Raw genomic sequence first — 14327 nt, forward strand, 5'->3', positions numbered from 1 at the left:
CACTGCATTTTACAAAACAGAGCAGCACCTTCTTTGTAGGCTGCTAGATGTGTTCACAGCCCATTTAACATCAATCAACTACCAGTACAGTGAACTACACTGCATTGAGGTGTAAATGGGCCCCAAGATTTTGGATGGATAATTACCAACCAATAAACCATGAAATCCATCTCAAAACAGCATTGAACGTACTTCAAACTCCACCAAAGATTATCTGTGCCTATCAGGCCAGGAAGTAGAATGATAAGAAACCTGTATAAGTAAAATACAGAATATAACCTGCCTTTCTTGACCTACTTCTCAAAAATGCTAGTTGACTGACTGTCTCTCATTTGAATCATCTAAATCACAACATATTAATCTGCATTCTTCAGATGATAGGACTGTGTCTCCAAGTACTAAAGCTTATTGCATCAGAACGACAACCAGACAATTAGCATTTTCACAAGGAGGTTCAATGTTATCCCACAGCTTCCTCCTAGTATAGGTCATCCTTCAAGAAAACCTGCCAAGTATAAAAAGAAATATTAACACTACTTTAGTGCCAAAATGTGATATTTTTCTCAATTTGTTTTTTTTTTTTATTTGTTTTAACTGGCAGGATTACCAGGTGAAAAAAAAACTAAAAAAATCTAATGCAGTCATCTCCTCTAAGAATTGGTAAGCTGCAAATTTTACTTTTTTGCTTTTCGGTTTAGAACTTCTTTAACTTCTTCACACCGGCTGAACGCAAATGTGCGGCCTCCCGGCGTCTGGGCCTAGAACATGTGCTGAGAGCGAGCGCCCTGCGCGCTCCCAGCACACGTGTCCGGTACTCACAGAAAGGTCCCGATCTCTTTCGATTGGGGACCTTTCCTGATCATGTGACCGCCGTGACGGAGCGTCACAGCAGTCACATGACCCTAAACCACGCCCCCGGCTTCTGAAACCCTTAAAGGGCCGGGATTCACCGGCACGAAGGGGTTAAGCTCAAGCAGAGCGCGCTGTCACCACTCAGCATGGCGTCTAAACACTCCCTGAGCTACCAAAGTTGTCTGTTGAATACTGCAACAATACATTTCTCTTACAGTCTTCCTATTTGGTGTGTTAACCACTTTGACACCTGTAAAATTACATAAAACTCCCAGAACGTTATATATATTTTTTCAAAGCTTTTCTTCTCATAGAATATGAGTAAGTGGTCCCCTCCTTCCGAGACACCCCTTGTTCATGCCTCTACACACCTCTGAACACCATTCCTTGGTTCCATTTATTATTATACAGGATTTATATAGCGCCAACAGTTTGCTTAGCGCTTTACAATATAAAGGGAGACAGTACAGCAACAATACAGTTCAATACAAGAGGGTTAGGAGGGCCCTGCTCCTCGGAGCTTACAATCTAAGAGGGAGGGGCTGGTGGTACAAAAGGTAATAACTGTGGAGGATGAACTGATAGGAGAAATAGAATATTTGGTTATTAGCTGAAGGCAGGATAGGCTTCTCTGAAGAGAGAGGTTTTCAGAGATTGCCTAGAAGTGGGCAGAGTAGGCGATAGAAAGATTGGGGTAGAGAGTTCTAGAGGATTGAGGATGCTCTGGAGAAGTCCTGGAGATGAGCAGAGGAGGAGGAGACAAGGTATCTAGAGAGCAGGAGGTCATGGGAGGAGCAGAGAGGACAATTTGGGTGATATTTGGAGACAAGATCGTTGATGTTATTTGGGGCAGAGTTATAAATGGCTTTAGATGTGATTGTTAATGTTTTGAATGTTATCCGTTGGGCAATGGGAAGCCAGTGGAGGGATTGGCAGAGAGGAGTGGCAGATATGGAACAGTTGGTAAGGTGGATGAGTCTGGCAGTAGCATTCATGATAGACTGAAGAGGAGATAGTCTGCGATGAGGTAGGCCAATGAGGAGGGAGTTACAATAGTCAAGGCGAGATATAACAGGGGAGTGAATAAGTTGCTTAGTGGTTTCAAAACAGACATATATTGGAGATGTTGTGGAGGTGAAGCCCATCTTCCAGTTACACCCCTTTTAAAGAATACAGAACCAAGTAACATTTTTTAAATCCAAACAACTTTTATTGCCAAGATAATAAAAAATAAATGGAACCAAGTAACATTTTGTGGTGCTAAGCAATTTGCATAGAATTTGTTAATGATAATAAGAAAAGCAGTAAAATAGACTCCCTGAAGCCAGGAACAATAGACCCCCCAACAAGAGCCGCCCTAGTCTCTGTTACTTTAGAGCCGACAACCGGCTCTAAAGCTCTTAGCATTATATTATATCTGTTCTACAAAACAATAGCTGTTGCAAAAACAATAGCTGTTCATCCAGCCAAAAATCTTGAGAGCTGACAATTTCCTGTTTTCTCCTCCTCTGGACTGTCATAAATTAGCATTGTTCCTGCTACCTTCGTGGCATATAAAAAATCCCCGTTCTGGAAAATGTAGTCCTAACACACTCCCATTTCAAGGGTGGCAATGCTGTTCAATTCTGTAGTTACCCTAGGACTGGAAATTAGTTATTGGGAGGATTACCAGGTGCAGATAAAGAAAAATTGTGTGGAAAAAGAAAACTAATGCAGCCACCATGGCTAAGGACTAATAAACTGCGATACTATCAATTTTTTGTTCTTGAGTTTAGGTGTTAACCACTTCCCATCCGGCCGTTGTATATAAAACAGCCTGACTGTGGCAGTGCACAGGCGGGTTGCCGTTCATAAACGGTGCCCGCCATTTTGGGCTGCGCGCGGCACCACGATACGGTGCCCCCTGTGTCCTGAGGAACACCGATTGTTGTACAAGGCCCGATCATGTGATCACTGATTGGCCAATCAGTGATCACATGAATAGGTGTAAGCAAGATGTCACTTCTGACATCATTGCTTACTACTTGTGAAATCTGTGAATGATCACAGAGGTCACATGGTACAAGGCTATTCACAACAGCCTTGTACCATGTGACAAGCTGTGACCAATCACAGCTCACACAGTATTTCTCAATGGCTGCAAGAATGCTGCCAGAGAGAATGAGAAATTATTGCTTTTACAGCCTTTATGGGTGTAAAAGCAATCAGTGTGAAAAGAAAAAAAAAATCATCACCCCCACAAGTAGTACAGTGTCACTATGCTTCCCACGTTCTGCACCCGCCAGAGACAAAGGCCATGCTCACGAAAGCGCGGCCAGAGTCAGGGGGAGCGCTACGTTGCCCTAGCAACGTGATGCTGGGCCAACCGTTGCCGGGGCAACCGGGAAGCATCCTGTTCCAGCTTAAGAAGGCTGGAGAGGGACCCAGCCTGTGTCTTATGATCGCGGTCACCGCGAGCTGCTGCTGGGAGGTCTGAGCTGAGGCCAGACCCACGCAGCCATCCCCGCTGAGCACTCTGCCGATCCCTGGGTTAGGGTTACCTGCTGCTACTTTGTGCCCAGAAATACTCTGCTGCATTGCCCACTGTGTGCCCAGAAATACTCTGCTGCATTACCCGCTGTGTGCCCAGAAATACTCTGCTGCATTACCCGCTGTGTGCCCAGAAATACTCTGCTGCATTGCCCACTGTGTGCCCAGAAATACTCTGCTGCATTACCCGCTGTGTGCCCAGAAATACTCTGCTGCATTACCCGCTGTGTGCCCAGAAATACTCTGCTGCATTACCCGCTGTGTGCCCAGAAATACTCTGTTGCATTACCCACTGTGTGCCCAGAAATACTCTGCTGCATTACCCGCTGTGTGCCCAGGAGTACCGCTACCTGCCTGCTATGTGTGCCCAGGGATACTTGGCTGTTTCCCGCTGTGTGTCCAGAAGTACTCCGCTAGGGTTACCTGATGCCTGTTACCCGCTGTGTGCCCAGAAATACGCCGCTAGGTTACCAGCTGTGTGCCCAGAAGTACCGCTGCCTGCCTGCTGTGTGTGCGCCCAGGAATACTCGGCTGTTACCCGCTGTGTGCCAAGGAGTATCGTTTCCTGCTGGCTGTTACCTGCTGTGTACCCAGGAGTACCGCTACCTGCCTGCTGTGTGTGCCCAGGAATATTCGGCTGTTACCTGTTGTGTGCCCAGGAGTACCGCTACCTGCCTGCTGTTTGTGTGCCCAGAAATACTCCGCTTTGTTACCCGCTGTGTGCCCAGGAGTACCGCTACCTGCCTGCTGTGTGTGCCCAGGAATATTCGGCTGTTACCTTTTGTGTGCCCAGGAGTACCGCTACCTGCCTGCTGTTTGTGTGCCCAGGAATACTTGGCTGTTACCCGCTGTGTGCCAAGGAGTATCGTTGCCTGCTGCCAGCTGTGTGTGCCAGATGTGACCCCTACCAGAATTGTGAGTGTCCATACCCCCCCCCCCCCCTTCTTGCCTGGACTGTCTGTGAACCTCCCTATTTGCCCTGCCTGGACTATCCGTGAATCTCCCTATTTGCCCTGCCTGGACTATCCGTGAATCTCCCTATTTGCCCTGCCTGGACTATCCGTGAATCCCCCTATTTGCCCTGCCTGGACTATCCATGAATCCCCCTATTTGCCCTGCCTGGGCTATCCGTGAATCTCCCTATTTGCCCTGCCTGGGCTATCCGTGAATCTCCCCATTTCCCCTGCCTGGACTATCTGTGAATCCCCCTATTTGCCCTGCCTGGGCTATCCGTGAATCCCCCTATTTGCCCTGCCTGGGCTATCCGTGAATCCCTCCACTTGCCCTATCGTGGGCCGGATTACAATTATTTTGGGCACTTCCCCTCTCTTGGACTGCCCATTGAACACTCATACCTTTTATGCTGGGATTGCCCCTGGAACCTCTTTATTACCCTTGCCGTACTTGCCCGCCTGGATTAATACTTGCTCAGGCCATTGCTACCCAAATCGCCCTATCGTGCGGCGGATTACAATTGTTTCGGGCTCCGCCCCTCTCTTTCCCTTTTTTGGGTACCCGGACACTACCTTCCTACCTTGATTGAGTGTCTCCCATATTTCAATAAAACTTTGTGTGTTTATCATCCTCCGTGTGTGTTCTGTCCTGCCTACGCTTCCGTCAGTTATAAACTAATTTGGGTTATTTTTTTTTACTAAAAAGATAACTGAACAAATTTTGGCCAAGATTTATGAAGAAAGATTATTTATTTGCAAAATTTTAAAAGAAAAACACGTTTTTTCAAAATTTTTGAACTTTTTTCATTTATATAGCAAAAAAAATAAAAATCTGAGTGGTGAATAAATACCACCAAAATAAAGTTCTCTGTCTCAAAAAAAAATGCTAAAAAATTCATATGGGTACAGTGTTGCATGACCGCGCAATTGTCATTCAAAGTGTGACAGCACTGAAAGCTGGCCTAGACAGGAAGGGGGTAAAAGTGTCCGGACATGAAATGGTTAAATGCAGAGTAATCACTAAAAATATGGGGCGCCAGTGCAAACATTAACCAGAATTAATATAAATGAAAGGAGACAGCAGCTCTTCAAAACGTGCACCACCTTAAATCAATATCAAAAACAAAAAAAGTGCTTATTATTATTATTATACAGTATTTGTAAAGCGCCAATGGTTCGCTCAGCACTGCTTATCACCAATAAATGTGCCCTCACAAATTTGATAGGATGTAGATGAAATATAAGATAATTAATATATGCTGTAATCTCTATATAATACAAAATACATGCATAAACATAGTATATATATCAACTACTCGTGAGTAGACCAAATAAATCAGTGAAATAAAATCATTCATATGATTACATAAAATAAATAAGTGAAGTGTCCATTCATATAATTACATGAAATAAATAAGTGACGTGTCCACTGAATAGATTATTAGATTATCAGTGCAGTGATATATTGATAGGGAACTTCTTTTCCTCGTGCCCACAAAACATATGCAATACAGGTGATCCAATAATCCTTCACCACATGTACTGAGGTTGTCAACTTACCAGATGCCCATCATAACCATCATGTTCAATATCCACACAACATCATCGTATTGAAGGGGAATGAAAAAAATCTGATAATAAATAAGGTATAGATTCCCTTTAATTAAACACAGCCAAAACTATACCCATGTACACAACAGGCTGGGATTCTTGTGTCAGGTGACTAGAGGGTACCTGTTTTATTGTGTCTGAGTAACATATGGTTCCCCTAGGACCCCTTACTAATGTATAGATATTGCTCCAAGCACATCAGTAGGGTTGCTGCATGTGCAGTGCTTCTCATCCTTCACTCTTACACGTAATAAAGGCTAAGTGAGATTTTCCACCTTGTTTGTGAGAATGAGCTCTTCCAACTGCCCAAGATGGTAATTTTCACTCTCTACCACCAGAGAAGGGCTGATTATTACAACTAATACTTGAAATATGTACAATTGCTTGCTTTTATCAAGCCAACTATGGCCAGCTTAAAGCAGTATTAAATCCAAAAGCAAACATTTATTATGCTGCAGTTTACCAGTTCTTAGATGTGATGGCTGCATTAGTTTTGTTAAGTTTTCATCTGGTGATCCAGCCAGTAAGTCTGCTGTTTCAACAGAAAAGCTCAATTGCAGTTACAGGGATGAGATAGATCTTTTAAAGTGATTATAAACTTTCTTTTTTTTTTATAAATAACAAACATGTTATACTTACAGTACCTGCTCTGTGAATGGTTTTGAAGAGCAGCCCTGATCCTCCTTCTCAGGTTCCCTGCCGGCGCTCCTGGCTCCCACCTCGGACAAGTGCCCCCATAGCAAGCTGCTTGCTATGGGGGACACTTATGCAGGTTAACTCCTGACCTGGTTCTGTGTGTCCATTGATGCAAAGAGCATGGCTCTGCCCCCTCCTTGACATTAACGGGAGCTAATGAAGGAGAGAGAGCTGGGAGAACCACTGTCAGGTGATTTTTCTTTACATTTAGCTCTGCTGTGGGCAAACAGCTGCACACACCTGCTGACTTCCTCCCCAGTGATCGGAGTGAAGAGTGGAGCAGGCAGAGGCATGCACACACTAACCCTGAGCTCAGGAGGGTGGAGCACATTAGGGACACCGGGACTCAGCCTCTTCTTCCCAGCGTCAACCTCAGCCTGAAGCCAGCCAAAGCTTCATGAGGATCATCTGACGTGAGCCACATGTGTGATTCGCTGATGGCCAGGAGATTAGTCCATCCAGGGCCAGATTAATGTAGGGGCTACTGGAGCTGCTATTCCAGCCCCTACCTTACAGCAGAGTTCCAGCTGAAAAAAAAAGTCAGCAGCTACAAAAACTGTAGCTGCTGACTTTTAAAATACAGACACTTATCTGTCCCTCAGTCCAGCGGTGTCCTCACCACAGCTGGTTTCACCAGCTGTCTTCTCTCCCCGGCGCCGACATCTTTAATGTGGGCACACGGCTTTGACAGCTTGCGGCTTCATAGCCGGGTGCCCACTGCGCATGCGTGAGAAGCCCCATGAATGGCCCCATAGTGTTCTGGGAACTATCACGTGTCCCAGAAGACTACGGAGAGGGGGGGGGGGGGGAGGACAACTGCCTAGGCAACTGCAGCGGAAGTGGGAGCGGGTACCTGTCAAATTCGGGTACCCGCTCCCCAAAGGTGACAATCCTTAATGGGGAGTGGGGGACAAAGCATTAAAGCGGAACTTCCCCTTTTGGGTGGAACTCCGCTTTAATATAAGCCCAGAGTGGTCTGGATGTAGCCGGGGGTAGGATACAGGTGAGCTGAGCCAAGTTGCCCTCCATGGCAAATGCTGTGACTGGCAATAGCGGCAGTCCCACAGCTTGCAGTGTTGATACTGCTGAAACCTGGTGTCACCTTTGTCACTTCTGAGGCCCCAAAGCCTGGATATGTCTGGAAGGAAAAGGGCTCAGACCCAGCAGCTGCTAGTATTCGTGATGGTGGTCCCGAATGCTGGAGCAGGCACAGGAGTGAGAACCCTCTCTTCATTTGCCAACCAGACACAGGCAACTCATTCTGCAGCCAAGACTTCCACCACTGCATCCCATGTATCTTATGCTGCCGGGACTGGTATGGAGGAGAGAGAGAAGGAGAGACCACAGCCCCTGCTACCCCAAGATGCAAAGCAAGACTCCTAGGTATGCTTAGTAGCACACAGTGCAAATACTGAACAGCACAATGTCACTGCCTCTACAACTCCCTCTTCACCAGCACTTTGTGGTCCTTTTGTTTATGGACCCTTTCATAAGGGGTAGACTCCACCTGCGATCCACTTGCTTAGCAATGGAGCTTTCCACTGATCCCTGCTGAGCAGAGTGGAGCAGGTGGATGACAAATCCTGCATAAACAGAGTGCACATGGACACAGCCCATTCTCCTTTATGGTCAGTCGGATATAGGCCCAGCCACCCAAAAAGAACAGGCAGCATACAGAAAGCATTGGGCCGATGGAGAGAGATCTACCCTGACCAGCCCTGCATTCCTCTTGCCCTCTGCAGTCCTCTTGCCCTCTCTTAATGAAAGGATCAGCGGAATCAGGCGTCCGTTGGCTGAGGACAGCTGTCTTTTTATGTGATGCTTTTTTTATTGCTGTCAATTTTCCCTAAGTACAAATTGTCGGGAAGAGTTGCCGGTCCACATAAGACTCCCTTGGATGGGCTCCATTTTTTTTCTGCCAGGGTCATCATGTCTCTCCCCCCAGACAATTATTACATGCTGTGCCTCTCTGTGATCTCCCAGGAAGAACTGTTAGTATTCTAGTGCCTATTGTTCGGGAATGTATGTGAGAAGGGGCCTGGTGAAGGCTAGGCCTCACCCCCTCAGCGCACACAGATCCTTCAGGAAAGGGGCAATATGCCCTAGCAACTACGTGAGCATCTCAAGATAGTGGCGCTGTTGCAGAGATTCCGTTCCATTGTGACGGACAGGATCTGGCACCGAGCAAGGACATTTATCAGCTGAAGGTCAAACGCAGCAAGGTGGGTGTGGGGCGCTCCAGGGTCATATGGTGCCACGGGAGGGCCGGGCAAGTTGTTGCAAGGGATAGAGTGTGCATGTGTGTGCGGATCGGGAGACTAAGAGAAGCACTGCTAGTGCTGGAGTTCGCTGTACGTGACAGCGTGAGGGCAGAGCTAAGGGTGTCAGGAATAGACAGCAGATGCACTCCTGCTGAGCTTTAAGAGAGCCCAACACTCTTTCCTGACTAGTCCCCGAATGCAGTGCTGGAGAGAGGCAGGGAGGTGTTAAAATCTTTTATTTTTTTTTTATCAGTACAAGTAGATTGTCATGAGGGATAAGTACATTGGGACCCTGATTTAGTCCCTTGGACAAGTAGGTTTTAAAAAAATGTCCACGCCCTGTGGTGTCTGTTTAACACAGGAGGTGTATTACTTACCAGATCACCAGGGGATCAGAGAGGGGGAAAAAAGTCTAAAAAAAGAAGAAAAAAAAACTAAGCACAGCCACTGCATCTAATGACTGGTAAGCTGCAATATATAACATTTTTGATTTTGGATTTAATACCGCTTTAAACCAAACTTTATTATGCCCCATGACATGAGTTTTCTTTAAAGGGTAACTTTACTTTCGTGGGGAATAAAAACAGCAAATAATAATTAGAAAAAAAATAAACAATTTATATAGCATATACAACTGCGAAACAAGTCATATTATAATGAAATGTTATTAAAAAATTACCTTTTCTTTTCAATCTGAAGCGCTTTCATTTTCTGTAAAATGTAATGCAACAGGGTGTACAGAACGCCCCCTACATTTCCTGCTTGAGTGATTGGCTCACTGATTTTCCCCAGAAGACTGCACTAAGGTACAAGTCAGATTTTTGGCATCCCCTGCAACAAAAATTTTTGGGTGAGATACTCCCAAAGGGAAATTACATCTAACGGGATGCAGACACTGCAATTTTCCTCATTAGAGCCCTGCAGGTGCAGCAGCTGATTGACAATTATGAAATCACTTCCTTATAGATTCTCTCTGCACACTAAGCCCTGGTTCACACTGAATGCAACTTTGAAATTACGCTACTTCACTTGATGTAGCACAATCTCAAAGCCGCAGGTCAGTGCAATTTCAGGTGTGACTTACCTGAAATCTGTGTCACTTCATGCACAGATGTCTATGCAAGTCACACCTGAAATTGCTGAAAATAGTGCAGAAACTATTTTCAATAATCTGTAGGCGTTGCACAGATTTGAATGGTTCCATTGCCGACAATATGGTGTGACTTGCCATGCAATTTGGAATTGTCAAATCGCATAACAAGTCACACCGGTGTGAACCAGGACTGACACAGACAAACAGCCATTTCTTCAGAAACAAAAGGTAGGTATCTGCAAGAAAGTTTGCTAAAATCCTTGCAATGTACATAGATCACCCAGAGGGGAATGTTTTTTTCTCAACAAAAGTGGAGTTACACTTTAACCACTAGCCTACAGGGCACTTATACCCCCTTCCTGCCCAGGCCAATTTCCAGCTTTCAGCGCTGTCACACTTTGAATAACAATTGCGCAGTCATGCAACACTGTACCCATATGACATTTTTATCGTTTTTTTGATACAGATAGAGCTTTCTTTTGGTGGTATTTAATCACCACTGGGGTTTTTATTTTTTCTTAAACAAACCAAAAACCACTGAAAATTTAAAAAAAAAAAAACTTTTTTCTTAGTTTTTGTTATACAATTTTGTAAATAAGTGATTTTTCTCCTTCACTGATGTGCGCTAATGAGGTTGCAGTGATGGGAACTGATAGGTGCACTGATGAGGAGGCACTGTTAGGTTGCACTGATGGGCATTGGCAGGCATCACTGATGGGCACTGAAAGGCAGCACTGATACATGGCACTGATAGGTGGCACTGACAGGCAGCACTGACAGGTGGCACTGATTGGCAGCACTGATGGGTGACACTGAAAGGCAGCTCAGATGGGCACTGATATGTGGCATTGATGTGCACTGGTATGCACTGTGGCATTGATGTGGCACTGATGGGCACTGGCACGTGGCACTGATGAGCGCTGACAAGTGGCACTTCTGGGGCCACACTGATCATCAGTGCCCTGATGATCAGTGTACATGTCCCCTCCGCGGAAAGCCGATTACCGGCTCTGCTCTCCTCTCAAGCTGTCAGTGTGACAGCTCGAGAGGAGAGAAATGCCGGTAATCGGCATTTCTGTTTACATGGGATCAGCTGTGATTGGACACAGCTGATCACATGACCGAGCCGACATCTTCGGCTCTTTCCGTGATCCGCTGTGTCCGAGGGACACAGCGCACCGGCGATCGCCACGCTGCGCACTCCCTGAGCCGCGCATGCGCAGTGAGAATGGTAGGACGTCATATGACGTCCTATCAGAATGAAAGAACCACCTTGTGCCCGTCATTGTACTATAGGGCGGGCGAAGGTGGTTAAAGTGATATTAAAACTTTCAATAGTTTTTAAAATTAAAATAACAAATATGTCATACTCACCTGCTCTTTGCATTGGTTTTGCATACAGCAGCCCTAACTCTTTCTTCTAGAGTGCCCTGCCGGCACTCTCGGCTCCTCCTCTTCTCCATGTGCCACCATAGCAAGCTGCTCCCTATGGTGGCACACATGCGGGCTCACATCTGAGACCTGCTGTCTATGTCCCAGCCCCTACTCCCTCATCATAGGATTTGACAGGAGTGAGAACCAATGGCTTCCACTGCTAACAATCTGGATAGTGGGAAGGTGCAGAGTCAGGAGAGCCGCTGCTCTTGTGAATATCGCTGGATCGAAATCGGGCTCAGGTAAATATAAGGGGGGCTGAGGGGGATCCTCTGCAACGGTTTTTTTTTTTTATCAAAGGCTACTTTCACACTGATCCACAGTGCCTTTTTAACATGACGTGACTCAAAAATGCACCACGTTGTGTTTTCTATTGATTTTAATGGGGAGGTATGTTTTTGGTGCAGTTTTTTACCACACCAAAAATGCAGCAAGCAGGATTTTTAAAAATGCACAGGACCCACAGCTAGGGTTGCCACCTCATCCCTTTAAAACCAAACACATTATTTACACAGGTTCGGAGGCTAATCTATTGCAGATAAGGCACTAGGTGAGTTTAATTACCACCTTATTCAGCCACAGAACCTGTGTAATTAATATGGCATTTATGTGGTCATTTAAAGGGATGAGGTGGCAACCCTAACCTGCAGCAGATCAGTGTGAAGAGTTCCATAGGAATACATGGCACACTTTTTCTTGTGCTTTTTTGAACGTGGAAGAAAAACAGGTCAGTGTGAAAGCAGCCTTAATGCACAGACATCATAAAGATAACAATCTTAAGGCTTTACCCTTTTGTGAACATTTTTTTTTTTTAATCTTATACGCACAGACCAAGTTAAGCAACATTGCTATGGGTCAGGTAACTTTACAACAGTTAACTTCATGACTAATTTTTCTGATTGATAATAGGGTGGGGTCTGAGAACCTGGAACAGACACAACTGCGCACGGTTTCAAGGCTAATTAAAGGGGCATTTTACTTTTCTAGACTTATAAGGACGTATTGCAGTTACAATGGGGTGAAGGAAAAATCTGTAAGAAACTGGATATGGTTCTTTGTAGTATCTGAGAAGGTTGGTATAGAAAGTGCTCTGTTTGGGGTGCCTTTTTTTAACAAAGGACAGCTGGATCTTCAAATAAGGGTTTGGTTTGTTTGCAAATGAGGGATAGACATAAAAGATAAATGCTACCTAGGTACAAGAGATAAGGAAAGGGAACAAAGATATGGAAGAGGAAAAAATAACCTACCTTCACACATTCATACTATTACATTATAGATTGAAGTTTAGTGTGCAAGCAAAAACATTTTTAACAACACCAGGGACCCTACTTACAAGCAACATGGCTGCTTTTTACAGTAGAAATCCTTTGCCCCAGATACCACATACCACAGCAGTGATCTTCTGGGGTTGCAGGGGTTAATGTTAGAAGCTGTGCCTATGACAAGCGCTTGTCCAAAGTGCTCCTATCGGCTCCCATGCTCCATTCATACTACCTATACTATAGGTTCCCAAAATGTAAAGCATTCTGTGATTGGAGGAGGTGGAGCATTCATTCATCCACTCCACCTCCAGTTAGAGAATGCATTGCATTGTGAGAACCTATAGTACAAGTACTGTGAATGGAGCACAAGGGCAAATAGGGTAGGCAGAGTCAGAACTTTTGACAAGTGCTTGCCACAACCCCTGCAGAACGTGAAGATTACCACTGTGGGGCTATCCAGGGGGCAGAGGACTAAGTGTTCCTACTGTGAACAGCAGCCACCAGCACATTTAACACATCTTGTTGCTGCTAACTAGCATCCATGGTGATATTTACAAAAAAAAAAAAAAAAATCACTAAACATTAATTTTAAGTATATTCCTCCTCTGTAAACAATCCAAATGTTTGAAGAACTAACTGGCCTTCCTTAAAATCAAGGCATCCTGGCAGAGCACACATGGAAAAACATTGCTCAGAACAGGATTGAATTGTATAGGACCTCGGTGAGGGAGCTATCACAAAAAAGAAAGCCCTGGAAGAGTAAATACTAAGGTTCCTTTTCGTCTCGGTTATATCACCTGTGACAGTTACTTATTGTATTAAGAGGCAGTTACGGTCTCATTCAGAAGTGAAAGGGTGTGAGACGGATTGCCAGGTGGGTGTTGATTCATATATGGAATCAGGCTACCCAATGAGAGCTCCTCCCACACTAGGAGAGTTGTGTTGTAGGACGCAACATGTGTGTGTACAGGCATCCAGACAGCGTGCCCCAGGCCTGACATACAAGCACATTAACCAGACCTTTGATGAGAAGTGAGTGGATCACTATTATGTACAATTAGAGAAGTGTTTAAACAGGCATGGAGCCTGTACAGTCCAAGATGGGCAATTTAAAGGATAAGTTCACCTTCAGGAATATGTTACATGTTCCACACATGTTTAGGGTGGTACATATAACATGTTCCCACTCCTGCAGCCTCTCTGCGATCCGCTGCCTCCCTGTCACAGCAAGCCAGGGATCTTCTCCCCGCACCCGCTGTCACTATTTTAAAAGAATGAGGACGTGTGGGGCTCCACTCAGCAGGACGTTGTCATCCATTTACAGGGTTTTGTGAATGGAAGAACTACAACTACCATCAGCCTTTGTGGCTGACGGCTTGTAGTTCTCAATGAACTACCAGGATGCTGGCGAGTGCTCAAGGAAGGTCATTGATCTATCCTGTCATTCAGTAACTGCCTGCCTGTGGGCAGACAGTATACTTAGAGAGTCTGAAGGGTCCAGGCATTGCACCCGTGATGTCTTATAGGCTGAAATGTAAAAAATAAAAAAATAATAATAATAAATGCACATTTTTTTACCTGCAAAAAGATCTGCATTCATTATTTTTTTTTTTTTTTTTTACAAAGGTGAACTTAT

General features: G+C 45.1%; 1 protein-coding gene across 8 annotated transcripts in view; it reads right to left on the reverse strand.

Annotated features, from left to right (window-relative positions):
- DPF3 (double PHD fingers 3) overlaps window positions 1-14327 on the reverse strand; it is a 455271-nt gene that overhangs the window by 312478 nt on the left and 128466 nt on the right. Inside the window, exon 2 of one of the 8 annotated variants that reach the window (XM_089686860.1) lies at window positions 9582-9733. The exons of the other annotated variants lie outside the window; for them this stretch is intronic. Coding sequence (XP_089542986.1) covers window positions 9582-9610 — 29 coding nt within the window. The 5' untranslated portion in view covers window positions 9611-9733. The remainder of the gene's footprint in view (window positions 1-9581; window positions 9734-14327) is intronic. 8 annotated transcript variants of the gene reach the window in all.

This window comes from Staurois parvus, unplaced genomic scaffold, assembly GCF_062004578.1.
Source record: "Staurois parvus isolate SC_StPar_1 unplaced genomic scaffold, SC_StPar_1.0 ptg000414l, whole genome shotgun sequence".
In the NCBI taxonomy this organism is placed as follows: Eukaryota; Metazoa; Chordata; class Amphibia; order Anura; family Ranidae; genus Staurois; species Staurois parvus.